Source organism: Equus quagga, chromosome 16, assembly GCF_021613505.1.
Source record: "Equus quagga isolate Etosha38 chromosome 16, UCLA_HA_Equagga_1.0, whole genome shotgun sequence".
Taxonomy (NCBI): domain Eukaryota; kingdom Metazoa; phylum Chordata; class Mammalia; order Perissodactyla; family Equidae; genus Equus; species Equus quagga.
Window position 1 is genome coordinate 42,956,389 of NC_060282.1, and position 19,987 is coordinate 42,976,375.

The following is a 19,987-nucleotide window of genomic DNA, read 5'->3' on the forward strand; positions in this document are numbered from 1 at the left end:
GGCCTGCCAAAGGGTCGCTATGTGTTGTCATAATTATCTAACACACAATACATATGGATATCCATAGTTACCTATGTTACTATGAATAACATAGTAGTGTATGCTGTTTATTTATTCCGTTATTCAACAGACACAGTCAGTCCCTCCTGTGTGCCAGGGGTACTCCCAAGAGCTGGGATGCAGAGATGGACATGATATACTCCCTGCCTTCAAGCAGCTCTCAGTCTCATGAAAGAGGCTGACCTCAATGTGCCACTTACGTATATGCTAATGAAATATTATCCATTTTTGTTCACTCACTTCCCTCTACCCCAGGGAGTGGGAGCTGCACCAGTGTCTGTCTGTCTTTAGGGGTTGCGGAAAATCTCATCACATGGGCCAGAGTGGTAGATGAGAGTTAGACAGGCTGAATCTGCCAATTCCAAGCTATGTATGCTTTCTTCCCATCACCTCAGTTTCCATATCTGTAAAATAGTGTACCTACTCTTCATAGAGTTGTTGTGAGGATTAAGTTAGATAATGCATGTCCGTGCCTGGCACACATGCTAGCCACTATTATCATTATTTCATCTATTAGTTTCACCACCTCCAATAAATGCACCATTCTGGGTTAAAAATAATACCTTGCTTATGTAGAGACCACAGTGTATGTTTGTTAGTCAAAGATTTTTACATTGATTCGAAGGAATCCTTTAAAAACAGCAGCAACTCAGACTTATAACTTTTGATCAATTAAGGGCTTGATTCATTTTTTTTTTTTAAATCTGAAGATATTCATTGCAAAGGCAAGTTAAATGCACCCTACCAAAGCCAAAAGTCTCACTGCCTGTTGAGTGTTAGAGAAACTATCCAATTGCTTACATAAAGACCCAGGAAATCAGGAAGATGTGAGATTAGGAAAACAGCAGGCAAAGGGGAGTACTTACAACCATGTATGAAAGGTGTTAACTGTGCATGCCATGAACCCAACTGTTCATTCTTTTGGGCTTTTTAGGTTAATCGTTGAAGAATTCTTGTGTCACTATAATTGGCTAAATCAAGGCCTTTGACTTAGGCTGGTTTTAATTCTTCGGATTAAATAGTCTCACTGATTTTTCCATTGCTGAAGGAAGAAACCCCAGGGAAAACACTGTATTGGTTGGGAAACCAAATATACATTGGGCCGGAGCTTTTAATGCAGCTCTTGGATCATCTTCTCATGGATTTGGTAGTTGCTGGGGAAAGGAAGACCAGACTTTATGTTCCTTGAGGATGGGAACCTGATCTTATATAACTCTGTGTCGCTAGGGTTTAGGATATTGCTTGGTAATAACAAGTACTCAATAAATATATTTTTAGTTCACATGGTTGAGCAACAGTTTAGTTGAACATAAAATTCCAGGTGGACAGTTATTTTTGATAAGCACTTTGATCTTATTATGTAACTGTCTACTGGCTTCTTGGTTGTTTTTGAGAAGTCTGCTGTCTATCTAATTGTCATTCCCCTCTTTCCCAGGGGTAATCTCTATTCTGAAGTTGGTGTGTATTTTTCTCATCCACGTTCTTATACTTTTACTAAATACCTTTAGCTATAAAATATTAGTGTGACGTTTTAAAAAAAATATATAAATTATTACCCTGTAGATATCCTGCAATTTGCTTTCTCAAGTCACAATTATGGTCTCAATATTTACCCATGTTGATACAAGTAGGTCTACTTCATTTATTTTCACTGTTACATAATGTTTCATTGTGCAAATATACCACCATGCATTTATTCACTGATGGCCACTAGGTGGTTTCTGATTGTTCCTATTGCAAACAGTGCTTTGATGAGCATCCTTGTGTCTATCTCCCTGTGCAATGTAGAAGATGCACAGTTAGAAGTGGAATTGCTGTATCACAAGGATTATGTACATTTTAGATGTTGATGACTGATCTCCAAAGTGGCCATACCAACTTATGCTCCTAGCACTAGGGCGTTAGAACCTCCCTTCTTTATATTTTCACCAGCCTTGGCATTGGCAGACTTCTGAATGGGCATGTACTTGACCCTTACTTTGCACATACTCTCCAGGGTTATCATTCCCTTTTTACAGATGAGAAAACTGAAGCTAAAGAGTGGCATGCTCAGAGAAAGAATGAGTGAGTGAATGAATGAATGAATGAATATAGTGGTACTCTGTTCATTTGTTTGTTTATTTATTTATTATTCTCCTATCAGAACATAAGTACCATGAGTGTAAGTACCTTATCCCTAGCCTTAGCATAGGTCCTGGTATAAGGCAGACACCAAGTAGTTGTTGTTTAATGAAGGAATGAAAGGAGGAACCTGGGCAGAGAATGTCTGCTTTCTTCCGGAGGCTCCCCTCGGCCTTCTGAGAGCTACATTCTGTACTTCTGCATTTCCCCTGCAGGATTTTAGAAGGAGCAATAAAGGCCTGCAGCAGGCTGGGCTAATGGAGTGGAGGAAGGGTGACAGCTAAGAATTTTTTCAATGGAAAATTAAATCTGCACAGCAGGAGTCTGATGAGAAGCTGGGGCCAGCCTGAAGGAGGATGCAGCTGGAGGGAGTGTCCATCTGGATCCCACAGGCTTCTGGATTTTGAGAGGTTATTCTTAGCCATCTTTTCTTCAGTCTTTATTTTCTCCTAATCAGGGCTCTCTTGATTTTGCAACTGGAGCCTTTTTTTCCCCTCTGTAAAGCAATGATTTTCCATATAGTAATTCTTTCCTTCTTTAGACTTCCCAGAGGCGGTAGGCAGTTCTTTCTATGCTCAGACACTGTGCACGCTGCCTCCCACCCTGCTCCTCTCGCCTGCTTTTGTGGCTGGTGGAGACCTATTATGTGTGCTGGGTATTTGACCCCGGCTCCTTCTTTGTTTACAAAGAACTCAACCATACCACTCTCCTTGCTAATTATTTTTTCCTAGTAACATCAATATGAGTACATTTCCCGGCTGCTCCCCCTCCTCCTCCCGTGTCCTGAATTCTGCTGGATTAATTTAACTTGAGCCTAAAGAGACAGCAAAACGTAGGGATTGTGGCTGAGCTTTAATCCTTGGTTCCTGCGTCATAATCATAATCACTCACGTTGACATGGTGCTCTCTCGTGGTTGACAAAGCTCTTCAACACTCAGTAGCTCTTTAGTCCCCAGAACAACAGAAGCTAAGGCCTCTAGGGTTTGGTGACATCCTCAATATCACATGGCTAAGAAAAAGAAAGGCCTAGGTTTGATTTTGCTTTTCTGATGCTAAATCCCCTATCTTCTCTTTCAGCTCTTGCAGGGTCACAGTCAAATGCCTTTGGGAGCCAGGTAGATAATCTAAATAGAGAATTTGGCTGGAGTAGACTAGACTACATTGGGGGTAGTAAGGACAATGGGGAATTGGAGAGCATGCCTTGCCTAAAGGTGTCAAAACGCAAAACATGTAAAAAGCAGTTTAAGATAATCTTTTATTTTATCACCTACTCAGTGTCCAGCCTATACCTTTTATTGGTGGCAGAGTCTGTGGATGGTGTCACCTTTACCACTGAGTAGCACTGACTTGATGGCATGAGTAAGCATGACCTTGGTTGTGGTAAGCCTGCAGTATAGTTGACGCAGTACGGTATGTCTAAGATTAAGTGAGTGATTCTATTGCTTTGGGGTAGTATTACAGACCCAAGGATACGCAGATCCTGGGCCTACCCATCATCGCTGCTCCTCTAGAATTTTCATGGAATGAGATTCAAAGTAATATTACATTAATGGTTGTGCAAGTCCATGATGCCCTAACCCACAGCCCTGGTCAAAGGTTTGCCTCCTTCTTTCCCATCTCTTTCTTCCCTCCTCAACCCTTTTTGAAATCATGGGGCTTGGTTTCTCAGGTCAATATGCTGAGAGAAAGAGTGACAATGACAGAGACAGAGAGGTAGTCAGGGCCCCAAAGGAACACCAAGTTCACTCTCTCACCCAGGGCATAAGATATGGAGAAAAGGGAGAGGAGAGCATGGTTCATGATTCTAAGTAGAGAAAGCTTCCCCATTAGTAAAATGTGGCCCGGTGAAGGTCACGGGCTTTGGCTCCTTCTTTTTTGAGGGAAATTAGGAAGGGAGTGGGCTGAGGTGGGCCTAGCATGGACACAGGGCTGGAGTGTATGCCCTGCTCTAAAGAGAACAGTGGTTGCGAGTGTGGCCCTGGAGAGCACAGCTCTGCTACCAACTAGCTCTGTGAACTTGGACGAGTTATTTCACCTCATTTCTCAGCATCTTCATCCATAAAACGTAGGTAAGTGCAGTAGTGATGAGGATTAATTGAGAGAGGCATGTATATTGTTCAGCAAATGTTACTTTGTTAAGTTCTGTCTCCTAGCTATACTCTTCCTCATGTTAGCTAGAACCTGAGGAAGGCTTCAAATGGTGGCAGAAGGAATATGGAGAGAATAATTCATAGAACAAAAACTACAATATTCTGCTAGTTTTCCCTCTCAGAACTTGCCACTTGCTCATATGCCCTGATTATACCTTTTTTCTCTAGTTCCATACCCTCAGATAGTCCCAGGGAGCTGGAATCCCAGATGAGGTAGCTAGAACTCTGCTGGATAAGATTTGGCTCTCAAATGTGCTTTGTGCGAGGAATAACTGTGACTTTTGTCCTAATATTCACTCTGACTTAACTGCCATTCAGTTGAACATTTTCCTAAGTAGTTGTTTTCTCACCTGGCTTCTTGTGGGACAGAAAATTTCAGAATGCAGATTCTTTTATTCAAACACGACATTGCTGTACTTACCCCATCAACAGTGGATGGGGAATGCCTCCCCCCATCTTTAGAGTTCATTTTCTTTGGTGTGCCTCACATACACCAATGAGAAATAGTTCACAGTAGATATTGCCTAGGCACAGAATTAGGTTCTTAACGCAAAAAATTGGGTTCTTGACAATAGGCAAAAGTAGAATTGAGAGGCTATATGACTATAAACTCTGATTCTTAGTTTTTACCCACATAATGTTTCTGTTGAGACTAGCTGACAGAGTAGGAGGCTCAACATGGGAAAAGCATAGATAATTCTGAAATGCAGATAATTCACAAATTACGTGTGCTTTAGAATGGAGTCAGCGATATACCCTTGGGTGATCTCTTCCCATTCCTCTTCCTTTCCCCACATCTGTCGTCATACCCTCCTGACTGAGACGAGAAGGAAAACTTGATGGAAGTGAAGGGCAGCATCCAGGAAATTAGGATGCCCAGGTTCTAGTTCCAGCTCTGCCATTTGCCAACGGAGGGGTAGTCAGCCCTCTGGGTTTCAGCTTCCTGACGTATAAAATAAGTAGGAGATTGGGGCCAAGGCACCTGGGACAAGAGGAGCTCCAAGTGTTCATTACTCTGTGAATTCTACTTTTGCCAGCTTGGGGCCTGGCTGGTCTCAGCAGCTGGTCACTTGGATAATCCCCACAGAAGATAACTACCTGCAGGATAACTGAAAATAGACTCTAACCACAGCAGACTCCAGCCGCTCAAATCGATGCTGGTGCTTTTGGCTTCTTCCTGGAGCTACCAGCCAACCCAGAGATGAAGCTGGCTGGTAAAGTGGATGGATGTGTTGGAAAGGCCATTGTCATCTCCAAACACTTTGTCTGGGAAATGCCCATGTCCCCAGAAAGAGGTCATGGCAACTCTTCAGCTGGTGGTGCAGTGCAAAGAGTCAGGCAAATCAGGTTTTGAATTCTGACTCTGCCACTTATGGGAGCTGTGTGACCTTGGGCAAGCTCTCTGACCGAGTGTTGTTTTTCTCCTCCATAGAATGGGGGTAGCAATATACTCACCTTGCAGAATTGTAGTAAGGATTAAGGCACTGCAGAGGCCCAATAGTACCTACTGTGTATAGGCACTGAGAGGTACTTAGTAAATGGTAGTAGTTATTATTATTATCCTATGCCCTTTATTCACGGGAGTAGGGGGGTTGGTGGGTGGGGTACTTGGGCCCCAGTGCCTGGCTCAGGGCTCCTCCTCAAGGTTGGGAGGCTCTGGCTTCATGCCCAAGTTCAGCCATGCCAGGGAGCCTGGTGCAGAGATGTTGCTGATTGGGACGCTGATTAAATTCCCTGATTGAGGAGCCTCAGCATCCTGGCCCAGAGCTGGAGGGCCGGCAACATTTAGCACAATCTGCTTGGATTCCCTAAGTAAGCCATTTTTCAAAACCGTCTTATTCAAGGTCTTGTCTCCTTTCCTCACCTCTCTCTGGCCCCTTCTCTCTGGGTCCCTGCCAGAGAAGGGAAACAAAGCAGTGTGACGCTCCTCTCCCTCTCTCTTGCAGAGAAAAGGTGACGGGAGGCAGGCAGCAGCTGTTCCCCTTGCAGAAGATGCGGCTCACACAAGCCACTCACGGTGGTTGCAGCCCCATCCTAGAGGCTAAGGGTTCCGCAGGCGCCGGGTTGATCCCTGCGTTTTTTTTTTTTGGCAAAACAGGGCTGGCAACTCAAATCTGCCTCTTCCTCTCTCCTTTATCCCGACAGCTCGCGAGCGCTTTGCTGGGAAGCGCGATTAAGTAGCATTAGTTAAGTTTTTCCATCTTCCTGTGTCCACCTGGTAAAAATAAAATAAAACAATAAAGGAGCCCAGGATTGAACTGTCGTTATTTTTTAAACCGGGAGAGAGAGATCACATGACTGCGAGTAACTGATTTACAGAAGCGGCCGCGACTCGGAGTTCGCTGCAGAGCCGCCCCTCCCGGCGGGGGCGCTGACGTCACGGAAAAGCCCCGGCGCGGGCCTGCTGGGCGCGCTATAAAGGCGGGGCCGTGGCGGCTGCGGGCGGCGGGCACCGACGGCGGCCACGGCGGGAGCAGCCCCGCGCTCGGCGGCCCGGGATCGCGGCTCGCCCCGACGCACGGACGCCCCCCGCCCCGCAACCGGCGGAGACAAGTAAGGGGGCTGCTTCAGGGCTGTGATTGGTGTGGGGGTGGGCGTTCCCAGCCCGCAGAACTTCCTAAGTTGAGACATGAGCCCCTGGAGCTGCTCTTTGCGCTGTGGTTTTCTATTCGGGGGCCGAGTTTAAGGTGCAAAGAATGTCATTTGTCATCAGCAGCTTCCTTAGTTCAGTTCAGTAGGAGGGTCACCGCCTCATACAGACTGTGGGGCTTAGAGGGCATTCCTTAGTGATACTTCATGTTTTTGTTGTTTGAATGCAAGTCAGCTGCTTGTAAGAGTAAAAAACTGGCCGGTCATCCTGGTTAGTGGCCGAGGTGTTGGGGTGTGGAGTGTGAGGGTGAGTGTCGGAAGGGCACTGTCGGTGCATTTCACACTCTCCTGAGTGGATTAAGATGTGAATGCTTCTATTTTATCTCAAGTAGCCTGGGAGAACGGACCTCCGTGCAAGAGGAGGGAGTCAGGCGAAGGGAAAGTTGTTGAATGCCATTTAGGAGCATCTTTGGCCTTTGATTTGCTTCAAGAAGGTGGAAATCTGAGTTGAATTAAAGAACTCTTGGCCTGGACATATTTTTTTTCAGAGTGAAGCATTTTCTCTGCAAATTGGATGGGTCCGAATGTGAGCAGGTCATTTCTCTGCCAGAAGGAGAAGGCTTGGGGCTGGGATGTTTTAAACATGATATATGTGAGCAAGAGGGCAGAGCTGAGGCATAAACCTCAAACAGAAAGTCCTTTTCCCCCCCAAATAATAGCCTAGTCAGGCAGCTGGAGACCATCAGGGCAACTTTACTAAACATGGAAGTTCCAAAAAGTGCTTGTCCAATCCAGCCGTGGGGAGTGATGTCATTGCCACGTGTTTCCCACCAAGACACAAAAGCCTGCTGGACGCTGATGCACTTAAGATTCATGTTTAGACAAGAGCAGCTAACCTGGCCAGCTGGTCCCCAGCTCCATTAAATTGTTGGTTTTTAAGCCGTCTCTGGAGGTTCTTGGTTCCTTCTGGCTGCCTTTGTATTGGCTCTGAGTGAGGATCCCAAGGCTTCTTTCATGATGGAGCAAGCCCATGGTCAGTGGGCAATGTTAACAGTACTTTTTTCTCTTTGCAAATGACAGTCTGCCTGAGGAGCTGGTTACTAATAGCGTGTGTGTGTATGTCCACACACTGTTGAAACCCTTTTAGGGTTTGGAGACTGTCTCATTGGTGTTCCTTGTGTTATGGTTGCTTGGTTCTCACCCCATCTAATAAAATATCACTGATGACTGACTGTGTGTTTGAGGCTCCTGAGCGCTCGCTCATGCTTGCTAATGCTGACTTCTTGACCACTTTGCTCTCCAGGACCCAACGATGACTCTGAATAATGTCACCATGCGCCAGGGTGCTGTGGGCATGCAGCCACAACAGCAGCGTTGGAGTATCCCAGCTGACGGCAGGCATCTGATGGTCCAGAAAGAGCCCCACCAGTACAGCCAGCGCAACCGTCACTGTGTTACCCCTGAGGACCACTACCGCCGGAGCTGGTCCTCCGACTCCACAGATTCAGTCATCTCCTCTGAGTCGGGGAACACCTACTACCGGGTGGTGCTCATAGGGGAGCAGGGGGTGGGCAAGTCCACTCTGGCCAACATCTTTGCGGGTGTGCATGACAGCATGGACAGCGACTGCGAGGTGCTGGGAGGTAGGTGGCCCAACCCCAATGGCTTCTGTCCATTACAGTGGTCCAGGCAGGAAGAGCGAGCAAGTGGGTCATTTGTCTGCAGAGTTGGGAACTGCGATTGTGCACTCTTGGCACTGGCTGGGGGAGCTGAGTCCCCAGAAAAGCCCTGGCACAGGCCCTCGGGACTAGAAAATGAAAATGCGCAGAGATAGAACCTGGGCCAGAAAGGGAATTTCTTAGATTCTAGCACTAAAGGGACTGGGGGAGGCTGATTAAAGAGAGCAGAGCCGGAGGAGCCCACCTCTGACCTGGACCTTTCAAGAGCTCAATGTAGACGTAGCCTTTTCCCATGGTTATACCTAAAACCAAACCGATTTGAAAACTGTTAGGATGGATTCATCGGTTTGTTTCCACCAATATTAGAGTCTTTTGAGGGTGTAAAATAGTTCAAAAATTTGTATTTGAAATAATAACAATAATTTTTTAAAAAATTTGAAGTGCAACAATGATGAAAAATATGTTTGTATAGATTTTAACAGTTTTTCAACACAGTTTTCCTTGTACAATCTCATTTAAAATATTTATTTGCTTAAGCCTTGCTTATTTCCAAAACTGATTTGAGGTGATGTAATCTCAAAAATGTATGTATTCCTCAAATACATGTAAAGCATAGCAGTATATTCTGGGAGGTAATATGAGGATCCCAGTAGCCAATGGTGTTCATACAGAGTCTTTCAGCCACAGCTTCCATCTTGGCATACATGACCAGGTAGCTGGTGTCCCGATTTGCAGCTGTAGAAATGAAGGAAGAATTTTCTAGTGCTTGCCAAAGTGGCATGGTCTGTCTGTACTCTCAGTTCCAACTCACAGCGGAATCACAGACTTCCAGAGTGGGAAGGGGCCTTAGTGACGACGCACTTCTACCGTCCGCTTCATGCGTAGGAGTCGCACTCCCTCCTCACTCCTGTCAGCCCATTTCCACTAAATGTTTATTTCTCTTGACTCTTTCTAGTGTCAGGCAGTTCTTGCTTCATGAGGCAGTTCCAGAACTGGGCTATAAATGATGACTCACTGATAGAACATCAATTTCTCTCCTCACTTCTGGAATCTCAGGGATGATAGCTAAACAAAAGTCCAGGGAGAAATAGGGCTAGTATTCCACATTTGATTTTCTCTTTCTTTCTAAAGGCTGGTGGGTGACTGTCGCTGCAGGAGAAAGGGAAAGAGGAACTAACATTTCGAATGTGCGTTAGCAATGGGAGAGGCATCTTACTGGGTGTCTTATATTTGCTCCTGTTTATTTTGCTCCTCACAAAATTCCTGCACTCATATGAGTAAACTGAGTCTCAAGGAGACCAAGAGGCTTATCTAGAATCATTCAATGGGGCAGCTGGAATTAGAACTCGGGATTTTATAATCTTAAGTTGGTGCTTTTCTCATTCTGCCACTGATGGGGAACCTGCTATGTGCCAGGCACTTTGCAAAGTACTCCCCACAGGAATTTTTGATAATACTTACAAAAATTGCACCAATTGGGTCTTAATATCCCTATTTTACAGGTGAAGAAATGGAGGCTTTTGAGGTCAAGTGACTCTCCCAGGGTGAAAAAGCTGGTTCATGGTATGGCCAGGGTTCAAACCTAGTTGTGGTTGAACCTAAATGCTCTGATCTTTCACTGTACTCTGCAGGCCCTGGATTTAGCACCCAAGTGCTGTTAAGGACTGTAGCACTTTGGATTGAGTATCATCCAGATGCCTGGCTCTGGGGTACTCAGTAATGGGTAAGGTACAGCATACCCCCTTAGGAAGGAGCTAAGTGTCAGTGGCTATAATTCAGAACAGTAAAATTACTGAATACATTAAGAAGTAACAATACCCTACTTTGGAGATTGACTTAAGGAAGAGATCAACTGAGAGTTTTTGTTTGTTTTTTTAAGAGGGAGGAATTGAAAAAGTTTGTGGATTATAGACTTTCAAAAATGTTTGGCGATTAAAGTAGAGTGGTATCTCTCCAGAGGGTAGTATCCACATAGGCGTAGAGTGGTAAGGAGGCGGACTCATACCTGGCATCGGGGAAGGTAGTCTTCTATATCTGGGAAACCTCTTTGTTTAATGGGGGTTGGGGAGAGAGAGAATTTTTTCCTTACTTCCTCAGAGAACTTTTGACAAGAAGCTTCTCAGACGACCCATCCTAGCTAATGTGTCCTGTTTGAGTACCTTAATTTATACGTCTAGGACTGCATCCCTTGTCTGCAGGCAGCTGTTGGACTCGCTAGTTGGCTTTATGTTTCCAAGAGGAGGGTTTTCCAAGGCCCCTACATTGTTCTTTTTTTCGCATTAACAAAAAAACTACACAACACTCTCATCATGATTTATCTTAATAAAGATGGATGTTGTTATGGTTATATTTCAATAATCTTATGACTCTCTGTATGCATTTAATGCTATGCATTTATTCATTCATCCGTTTATTCATTCCTAAACAAGTTACTGAACATACACCATGGCACTTGGTGAGGCACTATGGAGACATGCAAAGAATCAGGGGGGTTCTTCCCTCAGGATGCTTACAGTATATGCAATAGAGATCAGATATACATCAACTATAAATCAAGGTAGGCTGTGATAAGTGTCTTGAAAGAGGTACAAGGAGGTGCTTGGGAATTCAGAGGAGAAAAGATTACTTCTGATTGTGGAAATCAGAAAAGGGTTTATGGAAGAGGTGGTCTCTGAGCTGGACCTTAAGGACCACTGGGATTTGGAAGCCCTGAGATAGGTGAGAAGGCCCTGCACATGTCCATACAGGTAGAAGAAAGAGCACTGGACTTGCCATCTGATGGTGGGGGTTTGGACCCAGCTTTGAGACTGACTGAGCTGGGTGCCCTTGGACGAGATACTTAACCTCTTCAAGCTTCCTCTTTATTAACATAGGGATAATACCTACTTCCTAGTCTATTAGAGGATTAAAGGGGATAACATACATTAAGCTTGTAGCTTAGTTCCTAGCACATAGTAAGTACAGAACGAACGTTAGTTAGAGCTGATTCTGAATCTACCATTTCCTTTCCCTGGGCTTATCTTCCAAAACTGGCACTTATCATTACTTGTAGTCCCCATACTTTGGTCACTCTTGGCTGGGGCCTTTTGAGATGTGCAGAGGAGACAGGAGCCACTAGAGAAGACAGTGTTCTTAGAGCAGGTGTACCTTCCAGGGTTCCTTGGGATCCCTTGAGCTGTGAAAGCTGAAGGCAGTAGCAAGTTTTTAGGGGGAGGGATGCTGGAGCCTCAGAACTTTAGAGGAGCAGCGTGTGAAAGAACTCAAGGTTCTTGAGCCAGAACACAGCACAGCACTTGAGCCAGTCTGGGGCAGGAGGACCCCTCAGGCACATTTGGGGTCAAATGAGGAAAGGCAAGTCGAGGTATGATAGTCCAGGGAAAATGGCTACTGGCCACAAGTGTCCAATCATTGAAACTTGACCCCACCCACTCAGGATGCTCTCTCTTGCTATACAGGGTGTGAATGCACGCCCCCAGCTTTCACCTAGAGCACTGGAGCCATGAGGACTTCCCCAGACCCAGGGTACTGGAAAGCTTTACAAGCCAATAGGCCTCCATCCTTTCTTCACATGCCTTAACCTGGGGCAAATTGCAGAGTCTTCAGGAATTCCATGTTTGTTTATTTCCCTTTTCCTCACCTGAGTAGCACTTAAAGAGGCTAAAAGGTGAGTGACTAAGCGAGGAAGAGAACTAGAGCTTTGGTTACAGGCAGACCCTCTCCTGGTTAGAAGGCCATCAAGCAGGATGCTTTGTGTGTTTGAAGAATCCTTGGGACCTGCAGCCTGAGGCAGTATATAAACCCAGGTGTGGGGCATGTGGGATGGAGATGTATTGTTTTAGGCTCTTGGGTTTAAGCACAATGATTTTTCAGGCAGAGGTGAGTCCATACAGAGTGATACTGTCAGGAACCTTCCAGAACAGCAAAGCAGTTTGGCTGTATGTTCACAGCCATAATCCTTAGTCCACTTTTTCTCTAGACTTGCTCTAGGCTTAATCTAAGAGAAAGTTTGAGTTTGCTTTTTCCCTTAGCTATTGGAATACAGTATGTTTCTATTTGAACTACTGGGGATTCAAGTGAGTCCCTTGGACCTGCTTTTGGGTGGTGAGTGGTGGGCTGAGGGCAGAGAGAGTGCTTTATTGAGTTTTCTAAGCACGGGGAGGGCTTTTAGAGAAAAGGTGAAAACTCGGAGGTATTAAGGGGCGGTCAACCCTCCAACCGCATCTGTGCTGCTCCAGCTCTGATGATTTCCATTTGGTTGTATAAATGTGTCTATTGAGGTCGTGAGGCCCTCCTCTGCAGTAAACCAAATGTACCTCCTACTGTGATCCTGTTCACGCTGCATATTGTGGCCAGCAAACATGATGGGCATAGCAGATTTTTAATCCCCTGGTGGAAAACAGTCACCATTGATGAGGAGAATGACACCTAGAGGAGGTGGGGAAATTGACAGAAAGACAGAGCCATCCCTGGTTACCTTTCTTCTCATTTGTCCACATTTTCCTTCCTTTCCCGCTCCTGATTCTAGTTCCTTGATAAAGAAGCATTGAACCTGGAACACTGCTTTTTATAAACTCCTCATGATTATAAAGCAAGAAATGTCATTGTTCTCCCAGAGTAGCCTCTTAAGCTAAGATTTACCTGTAGTAGGAAACGCTGAGTATGGCAAGCACTGAATTCCTTCATCTGAAAAAGTGATGAGAACAGCTAACATATATTACATTTTTACTTTGTGCCCAGGCTTAATATATGTAATTGTCACACAGCCCTAAGGCGTGGATACTGTTATCAATCCGATTTCACAGATAAGGAAACTGAGGCTCAGAGAGCTTAAGTAAGTGGTCCAGGGCCACATAGCTAATAAGGGATGGCACCCAGATTCTAATTCAGGTTTGCTTATGCTCACAGCACAATGCTATATTTATCATTCATTGCTTCATTCATTTGGTAAGTATTTACTGAGCGCCTGCAGGCACTATCATGGGTACCGGGGGATATAGCAGTAAACAGCACAGATGCAAATCTCTGCTTTAACATTCTAGGGGCCGAGAGAGACAGAAAATAATAAGTGAGTTCAATGGATTGCATGTTAGATGGTGATAAGCACAATAAAGAAAAATAAAACAGGGAAGAGAGTGGGGAATGTTGGTAGGGGAGAGGTGTTACAATTTTAAATAGATGGTCAGAGAACACCTCTCTCAGAAGGAGGTAAGGGAAAAAGCCTTTTGGATATTTGAGGGAACAGATTCCAGGCAAAGGGAACAGCAAGAAAAATGATTAAAAAATCATTGTGAAAATTATAATTTTCAAATGGTAAAATTCAAAACAGGAAACCTCATTGTGAAAATAGAGTGGAGATGGGCTCAGTTGTATGGAGTTGATGGGAATCCCTCTTGCAAAAATTCCAGTGAAGGGGCCCCCCCCCACCCCAGCCCCGCTCCCCGATTTTTCCAGGCTGGAGCTGTTCTGGCCCATTGTACTGCATTCACCCTTCACCTCCCCTCAATCTGGGCTCAAATGCAGGAAGGGAAGTTTCCATTACCATGTAGAGCTGGAGGCTGCACTTCTGTTGCACTTAAGATGGAAAAACAAACCCGTTTATTCCTAGGGGGCTGTATTTTTTTAAGGAAGAAAGCTTCAGCCAAAGCAGAGATAGTCATTAAGATTTTTTCCTTGCACATTTCGAAAGAGGAGAAGTGTCCCTGAGCTCAAAGCTCCTGGAATTGCCAGTGAATGTGCAGTAATCCCCCCACTGGAGGGTGCAGTGGATCTCCATGTAAGGCTCATGAACAGGGCTTACAGTTCCACTGGGCAGTTAGTATTTTCTCATGGAATCATCTGTTGAATCTGAGTCAAAGGCTCTAAAATGAGTTTATCCTCGTAAATGTTTCCTTGTAGAAAGGTTGAGGAATGACGAAGGCATGCCTTTCACTTCGAGTGGTTTAGTGATGCACGTTCTGAAGACGTAGCCGCTCTGCTCCGTGAGTCCTGGAGGAATATATGTAGACTGTTGTTGAAAGTGATTAAAAAAATAGTAATTTGCCTTTGCGGATATCTGTATATTTACATAATTAATTGCATAGTTAGTAAGTTTATTTTCTAGCATAATTTTCTACGTGACCCTCTTATATAAAAGTGTTGCCTGTTTGACTACAATATTACTATTCTTTGTTTTCTAGAAGATACATACGAGCGAACGCTCATTGTTGATGGGGAAAGTGCAACAATTATACTCCTGGATATGTGGGAAAATAAGGTATGCAGAGCCCACAGCTCTCTGTAAATTCCTCAGGGCTTGGCTTCCAACAGGCTATTTGGTGCAAGGATGACCTTGCCCTTTTTTGTGTTGCAGGTGAGGTGGGCTCATTTTCTTGATTAAAAGCGTTTACTGGGAACCCGGCCCTATGGTGTAGTGAAGCTCGCATGTTCTGCTGTAGTGGCCCGGGGTTCGTGGGTTTGGATCCCCGGTGCAGACCTAGCGCCTTTTATCAAGCCACACTGTGGCGGCAGCCCACATAAAATGGAGGAAGATTGGCATAGATATTAGCTCAGAGCCAATCTTCCTCAAAAAAGTAGAAAGCTTTTATTTCTGTAGTATGAGACTATTCTAAGGAATAGGCTGTTTGCAAATGTGCTCTGACTAACAAGCAAGTTGTAATGATTTGTCCTTAGTTCTTAGCAAAAATACAAAAAGGTATATTTGTTTTAGGGAAAGTACCAACAAGTATGGATGATAATTTAAAATTGTATAAAACCACATTATATGAAGTTGATGTTCTCGATACTAGTCTTCAGCATTTGGTTTTTAAAGATTTTGGGTTCTGAGCATATATGCTACGCTTTCTGTTCATTGAGAACCCTCCTAGTCTCATAAAAAGATTCTTAATTTCTTCACTTGAGAAGGGGGAGTTTTTTGAACACCAGAAAAAGGCTCATTCTTGGTAGTTGAGATAGAAAGTGGAAATATTGTTTGGCAGAGTCATATAATTTATGAGCTCAACTCAAGCTGTAGGAGGAATTGGACAGTAAAGACTTTTTGGCATAAGTACTTGATGGGCTAGCAGTCTTTACAGCCACCAGACACCTTGCAGGCCTGGAAGACTGATGCATTGGGGCACTGGAGTAAATTTTCTTGCTTTCTCATATCAGCAGAGGTACTTTAGGATACACGTCATTTCTTCGCAAACTGACTCCTCATTTACCAGGCCATCCTGAGCTCATGGAGCATCTGCTCATTTCAGGGGGAAAATGAATGGCTCCAAGACCACTGCATGCAAGTTGGGGATGCCTACCTGATTGTCTACTCCATCACAGACCGAGCCAGCTTCGAGAAGGCATCTGAGCTGCGAATCCAGCTCCGCAGGGCCCGGCAGACAGAGGACATTCCTATAATTTTGGTTGGCAACAAAAGCGACCTGGTGCGGTGCCGGGAAGTGTCTGTATCAGGTAAGGGAAGTGGTGGCAGTATCATAGAAACAATCTCTGGGTCACTTTCATTTTCCTTCAGACAGGTGTTCTTCCCTTTCTCTTTCATGAAGCTGGAACCAGGGACTCATTAAAATGCTACACGGAGTTTTATGTATGCTCTAAGACTCCTACATTTCCAGTAGATTGTCTCTGTGCTGGTTGTTGTTCCCTTGTCCATCTGGTCTACCTGCAGGATTCCAATTTCCCCAACCCCAAGTCTTTCCCTGGAATTCCTTTAGGGAAAAGATCATGCTCAGGAATTTATTGGCAGTCCTCAACCTTTTCTCCTTGTCCTTTCTGTTCCACAGGGAGATCTCAAGAGTCCAGGAAGGTGAAAGTAGCATCTTATGCAAGAAGGATGGGAACTCTGATTTAAGGAGCTGTGAGGAAGAGTTCCATTGAGAATTAGAATTCTACTCTGGCTGCCTCTGGTCCTGTAGACCCTAGAAACACCTTCATAGCTCCCACCTTTGGCTTCCTGAGTTTTAGTTAAGGCATTAGTCTGATGGTGTCAAAGGTACATTTTCATATTTAGTTTAGGGATAATTCCTGTTTGCTGAATGGGCAGCCAAGTGCTTGAGATTTTATTGGCCTAATACAGATTGGTCCCTGGTATAGTGGTAAAAAATAGAACACTGCATTGCCAGGCCTCACTCAGGAGAGAAGAAACCTGAAAGACTTAATGTACACAACTAATTTGGGAATGTCTTACTCTTGGGGAATGACTGTTTTCAGTCATCATTTTTTCCTAACCAAAACTTGGACACGCGGTCATTGAACACAATGGAACATTTGAAATTGAGACTGTTCCAGAAAAGCTTGCTGTATAGTTTGCTGTAACTGTATTTTACATTTGTGAAATCCTCAACATTTTTTCAAAATAATCTCATCAAAGCATAACTTTTTTTTTAAGAGAGGAAAGCAAAATAGTAGGATTCTTATTTTTAATTCAGGAAACTGAGTCAGGAGAAAGAGTTCAGAATGTGAGCTTGAGCATAAAACCGGCCTAAATTCACATCTGCCACTTACAGATTATGAACTCCTTCAAGCTTTTAAAAGACCTCTCTCAATTTCTTCATCTGTCTGAAAGGGATAATGTATTTTTCAAGATTGTTATGAGCATTAAAAAAATGTTTATAAAGCATTTAATTCAATTCCCAGCACACAGTAAGTACAATAAATTAAGGCTATGTTTTTTATTGTTATAATTAACATTACTATATTTGATGAAACGGGACCTTCACACAGTGAATTTATGATGGACCGGATCTAAAGCCCATCCCTCCTGCTTTCAGGAATCTTCCTATGAGATTCTATATATGCTCTGGGAGGACATATGTCACAGTGGCCTCTGATATGCCACTGCATATGTGACTGACTTAGGGTCACCTTGAGAACAATCTAGAGTTGGGAATCATCCAGCTTGGCTGTGTGCTGTGTAGGGTCATACTGTGCAGCCCCTCTGACTTTCCTCTCCCCTCCTTTCCCTACCAGAAGGGAGAGCGTGTGCTGTGGTGTTCGACTGCAAGTTTATCGAGACCTCTGCCGCTGTCCAGCACAACGTGAAGGAGCTGTTTGAGGGCATAGTGCGGCAGGTCCGCCTTCGGCGGGACAGCAAGGAGAAGAATGAGCGGCGGCTGGCCTACCAGAAGAGGAGGGAGAGCATCCCCAGGAAAGCCAGGCGCTTCTGGGGCAAGATTGTGGCCAAAAACAACAAGAATATGGCCTTCAAGCTCAAGTCCAAATCCTGCCATGACCTCTCTGTGCTCTAGGCACCCAGCATCACCCAGATGTCCCCCTGGTGGACATCGTTGAAGACCATTGGGACCAATAATCTATATTAGATTGGATTCTTAAGTATTGTTAGATGTGGCTTCCTCTTATACAGCCGGGAATTAACATGTTAGCCTCACGGGCAGCATAATGCATGGGAAATGAAAGATCTTTGTAAGGAATCAGTATTTATTTACAGGAAAAGCCTGATCTTGCTACTTGAACACCTAAGACTCGTTAGAGGATGTGTTTGGTGTTCACATGTGTTTCCTCTCCTTTTGAATAGTAGGGAAATGAAGCCTACAAAAGAATGCCTAGAACAAGAACTTTTCATTATTGAAATGTTGCCTAGTGTTCTGCTATGTGAATTTAAGGCCAATGGGTCATAAATATAGGAAAGCTGTCAAAGGGTTTATTCAAAGGAGGGAGAACTTCTTTCTCTGTACTTTATATTCGTGGAGCTAGGATTATAGAACTGGGTTCATGATGGTTATGATTGTTACTGCTCTGTCAAGCTGTGAAAAGAAATTATGGACCTTGCTGGAAACTAAAGCTTAGCAAAGAATTTTTGTTCAGTACCCACAGTTGGGGATCCAGAAATGTATAGAATTGGGAACTGATACATGTACTACTTATGGGTTCAAAAATTATATCTTTACTTCTGTGTCTTATAATTCTTATTTAGGGGGAAGTTATTTTAATCAAGCTCTACTTAGTCAAGCTACCTTTTATGTTTCATTATTTTTTAAATCATAGGGCCATCATAAAAATATTTTTAAAATCTGAATTGTTGGTAACCTGGAGTGCAAAATGACAAATTTTTAAATATAATCAAAGGTCTGAATTTTTATAAAACATAAAAAATAAATACTTCTAGTATTTTGGGTTGAACCTTGTATGCCATAGCTCTGCTCTATTTATTATTATTTTGCAAAATAATAACCATTTTAACATTTGATAAAGCATATTTATGAACATATTTCTTAAGAAGAAAAATGTCCATTTTATTACCATTTTCTATCTTTTTCAGAATATGCAAGTTTTTACCTATATGTCTTATAATAAAAGAAATAAAATCTTTGGAAAAAAAAGACATTCTTAAATGTTTTTCCTCCCCAAACAAGATTGTGATTATTTTGATAAACCTTTTAGAGCAGGCACATTCTAAAGAAACATACCTGTGATTTTATTTTTTCTTTTCATTAGCAATAACCCAGTCATTAACTGTTTTATAGAGTATCCCCCAAATCTCTCTATTGGAGCCATGATTCTCAGTCATGCCAAGTTATTTTTGGCTGATACAGTTGGGAAGTATTTGGGGTCATCCAAATGCTAAGTTACAGTAAAAGCCAGATTGATCCTTTCTTTGGTCTTGCAAATTCCTGATGAGCAAATGTACCTTGTTTTGCTCCCTGAAGGCTTGTGGTCCAAAGCTTGATCAAAGCATTAGAGGAAATTATAAAGGATTAGGAAGAGGAAAAAAAGGAAACAGGTGATTTTCATCTAGAGATCTGGCCAAGGCAAGGCTTTAACCAAATTCTCCGCTTTGACAATGCCATTTGACGTTAATCATGTGGCATCTGTCCAATGGCGGTGTGTAACCCTTTTACTGGAATGAAACTTCCTGGTGTTCCCCTTTCACACCTCTGGCCCGTGCATGCACCCTCTTTCATTCTCACCTCCCTGTCTGAGTGACAATCGTGGGACCTTGCATATTGCCTAAAGCAACACAGTTTTACAGTTTTACAAGGTATCTCTTAGTTTTCTCGGGCCTCTCCTCCTTTTTCCATGTCAAGAGCAAATTTCCCATCTCTCTGCATCTTTTAATTGCTCAAGGAAACCATACAGGGAAGTGATAAGAGTAAAGATTCAGCCCTAGGGTGAATCTTGGCTGTGCCGCTTCACATCAGTGTGTCTTTTTAGTAAAGATTAAACCTTTCTAACCATCAGTTTTCTCATCTGCAAAATGGGGTTGCTAATAATACCTATCTTGTAAGGTGGTGAGATGAATGTCTTTTAATCTTCCATACCATAAAGAGCTCAAGAGATGTCAGTTTTTATTGTCGTATATCTTCCATTCTGCATAAATTAAAGTTAGTTTTATATGTCTGTCTCCCCCAGTTGGAATGGAAACTCCTTAAAATCAGGAAC

General features: G+C 43.6%; 1 protein-coding gene across 1 annotated transcript; it reads left to right on the forward strand.

Annotated features, from left to right (window-relative positions):
* Positions 1-6,768: 6,768 nt before the first annotated feature.
* GEM (GTP binding protein overexpressed in skeletal muscle) lies at positions 6,769-18,908 on the forward strand. Its single transcript, XM_046642401.1, has 5 exons — positions 6,769-6,884; positions 8,224-8,563; positions 14,776-14,852; positions 15,838-16,042; positions 17,558-18,908. Exons 2-5 carry the CDS (start codon positions 8,233-8,235, stop codon positions 17,833-17,835), a joined length of 891 nt encoding a protein of 296 aa, XP_046498357.1. The 5' UTR covers positions 6,769-6,884; positions 8,224-8,232; the 3' UTR covers positions 17,836-18,908.
* Positions 18,909-19,987: the final 1,079 nt, after the last annotated feature.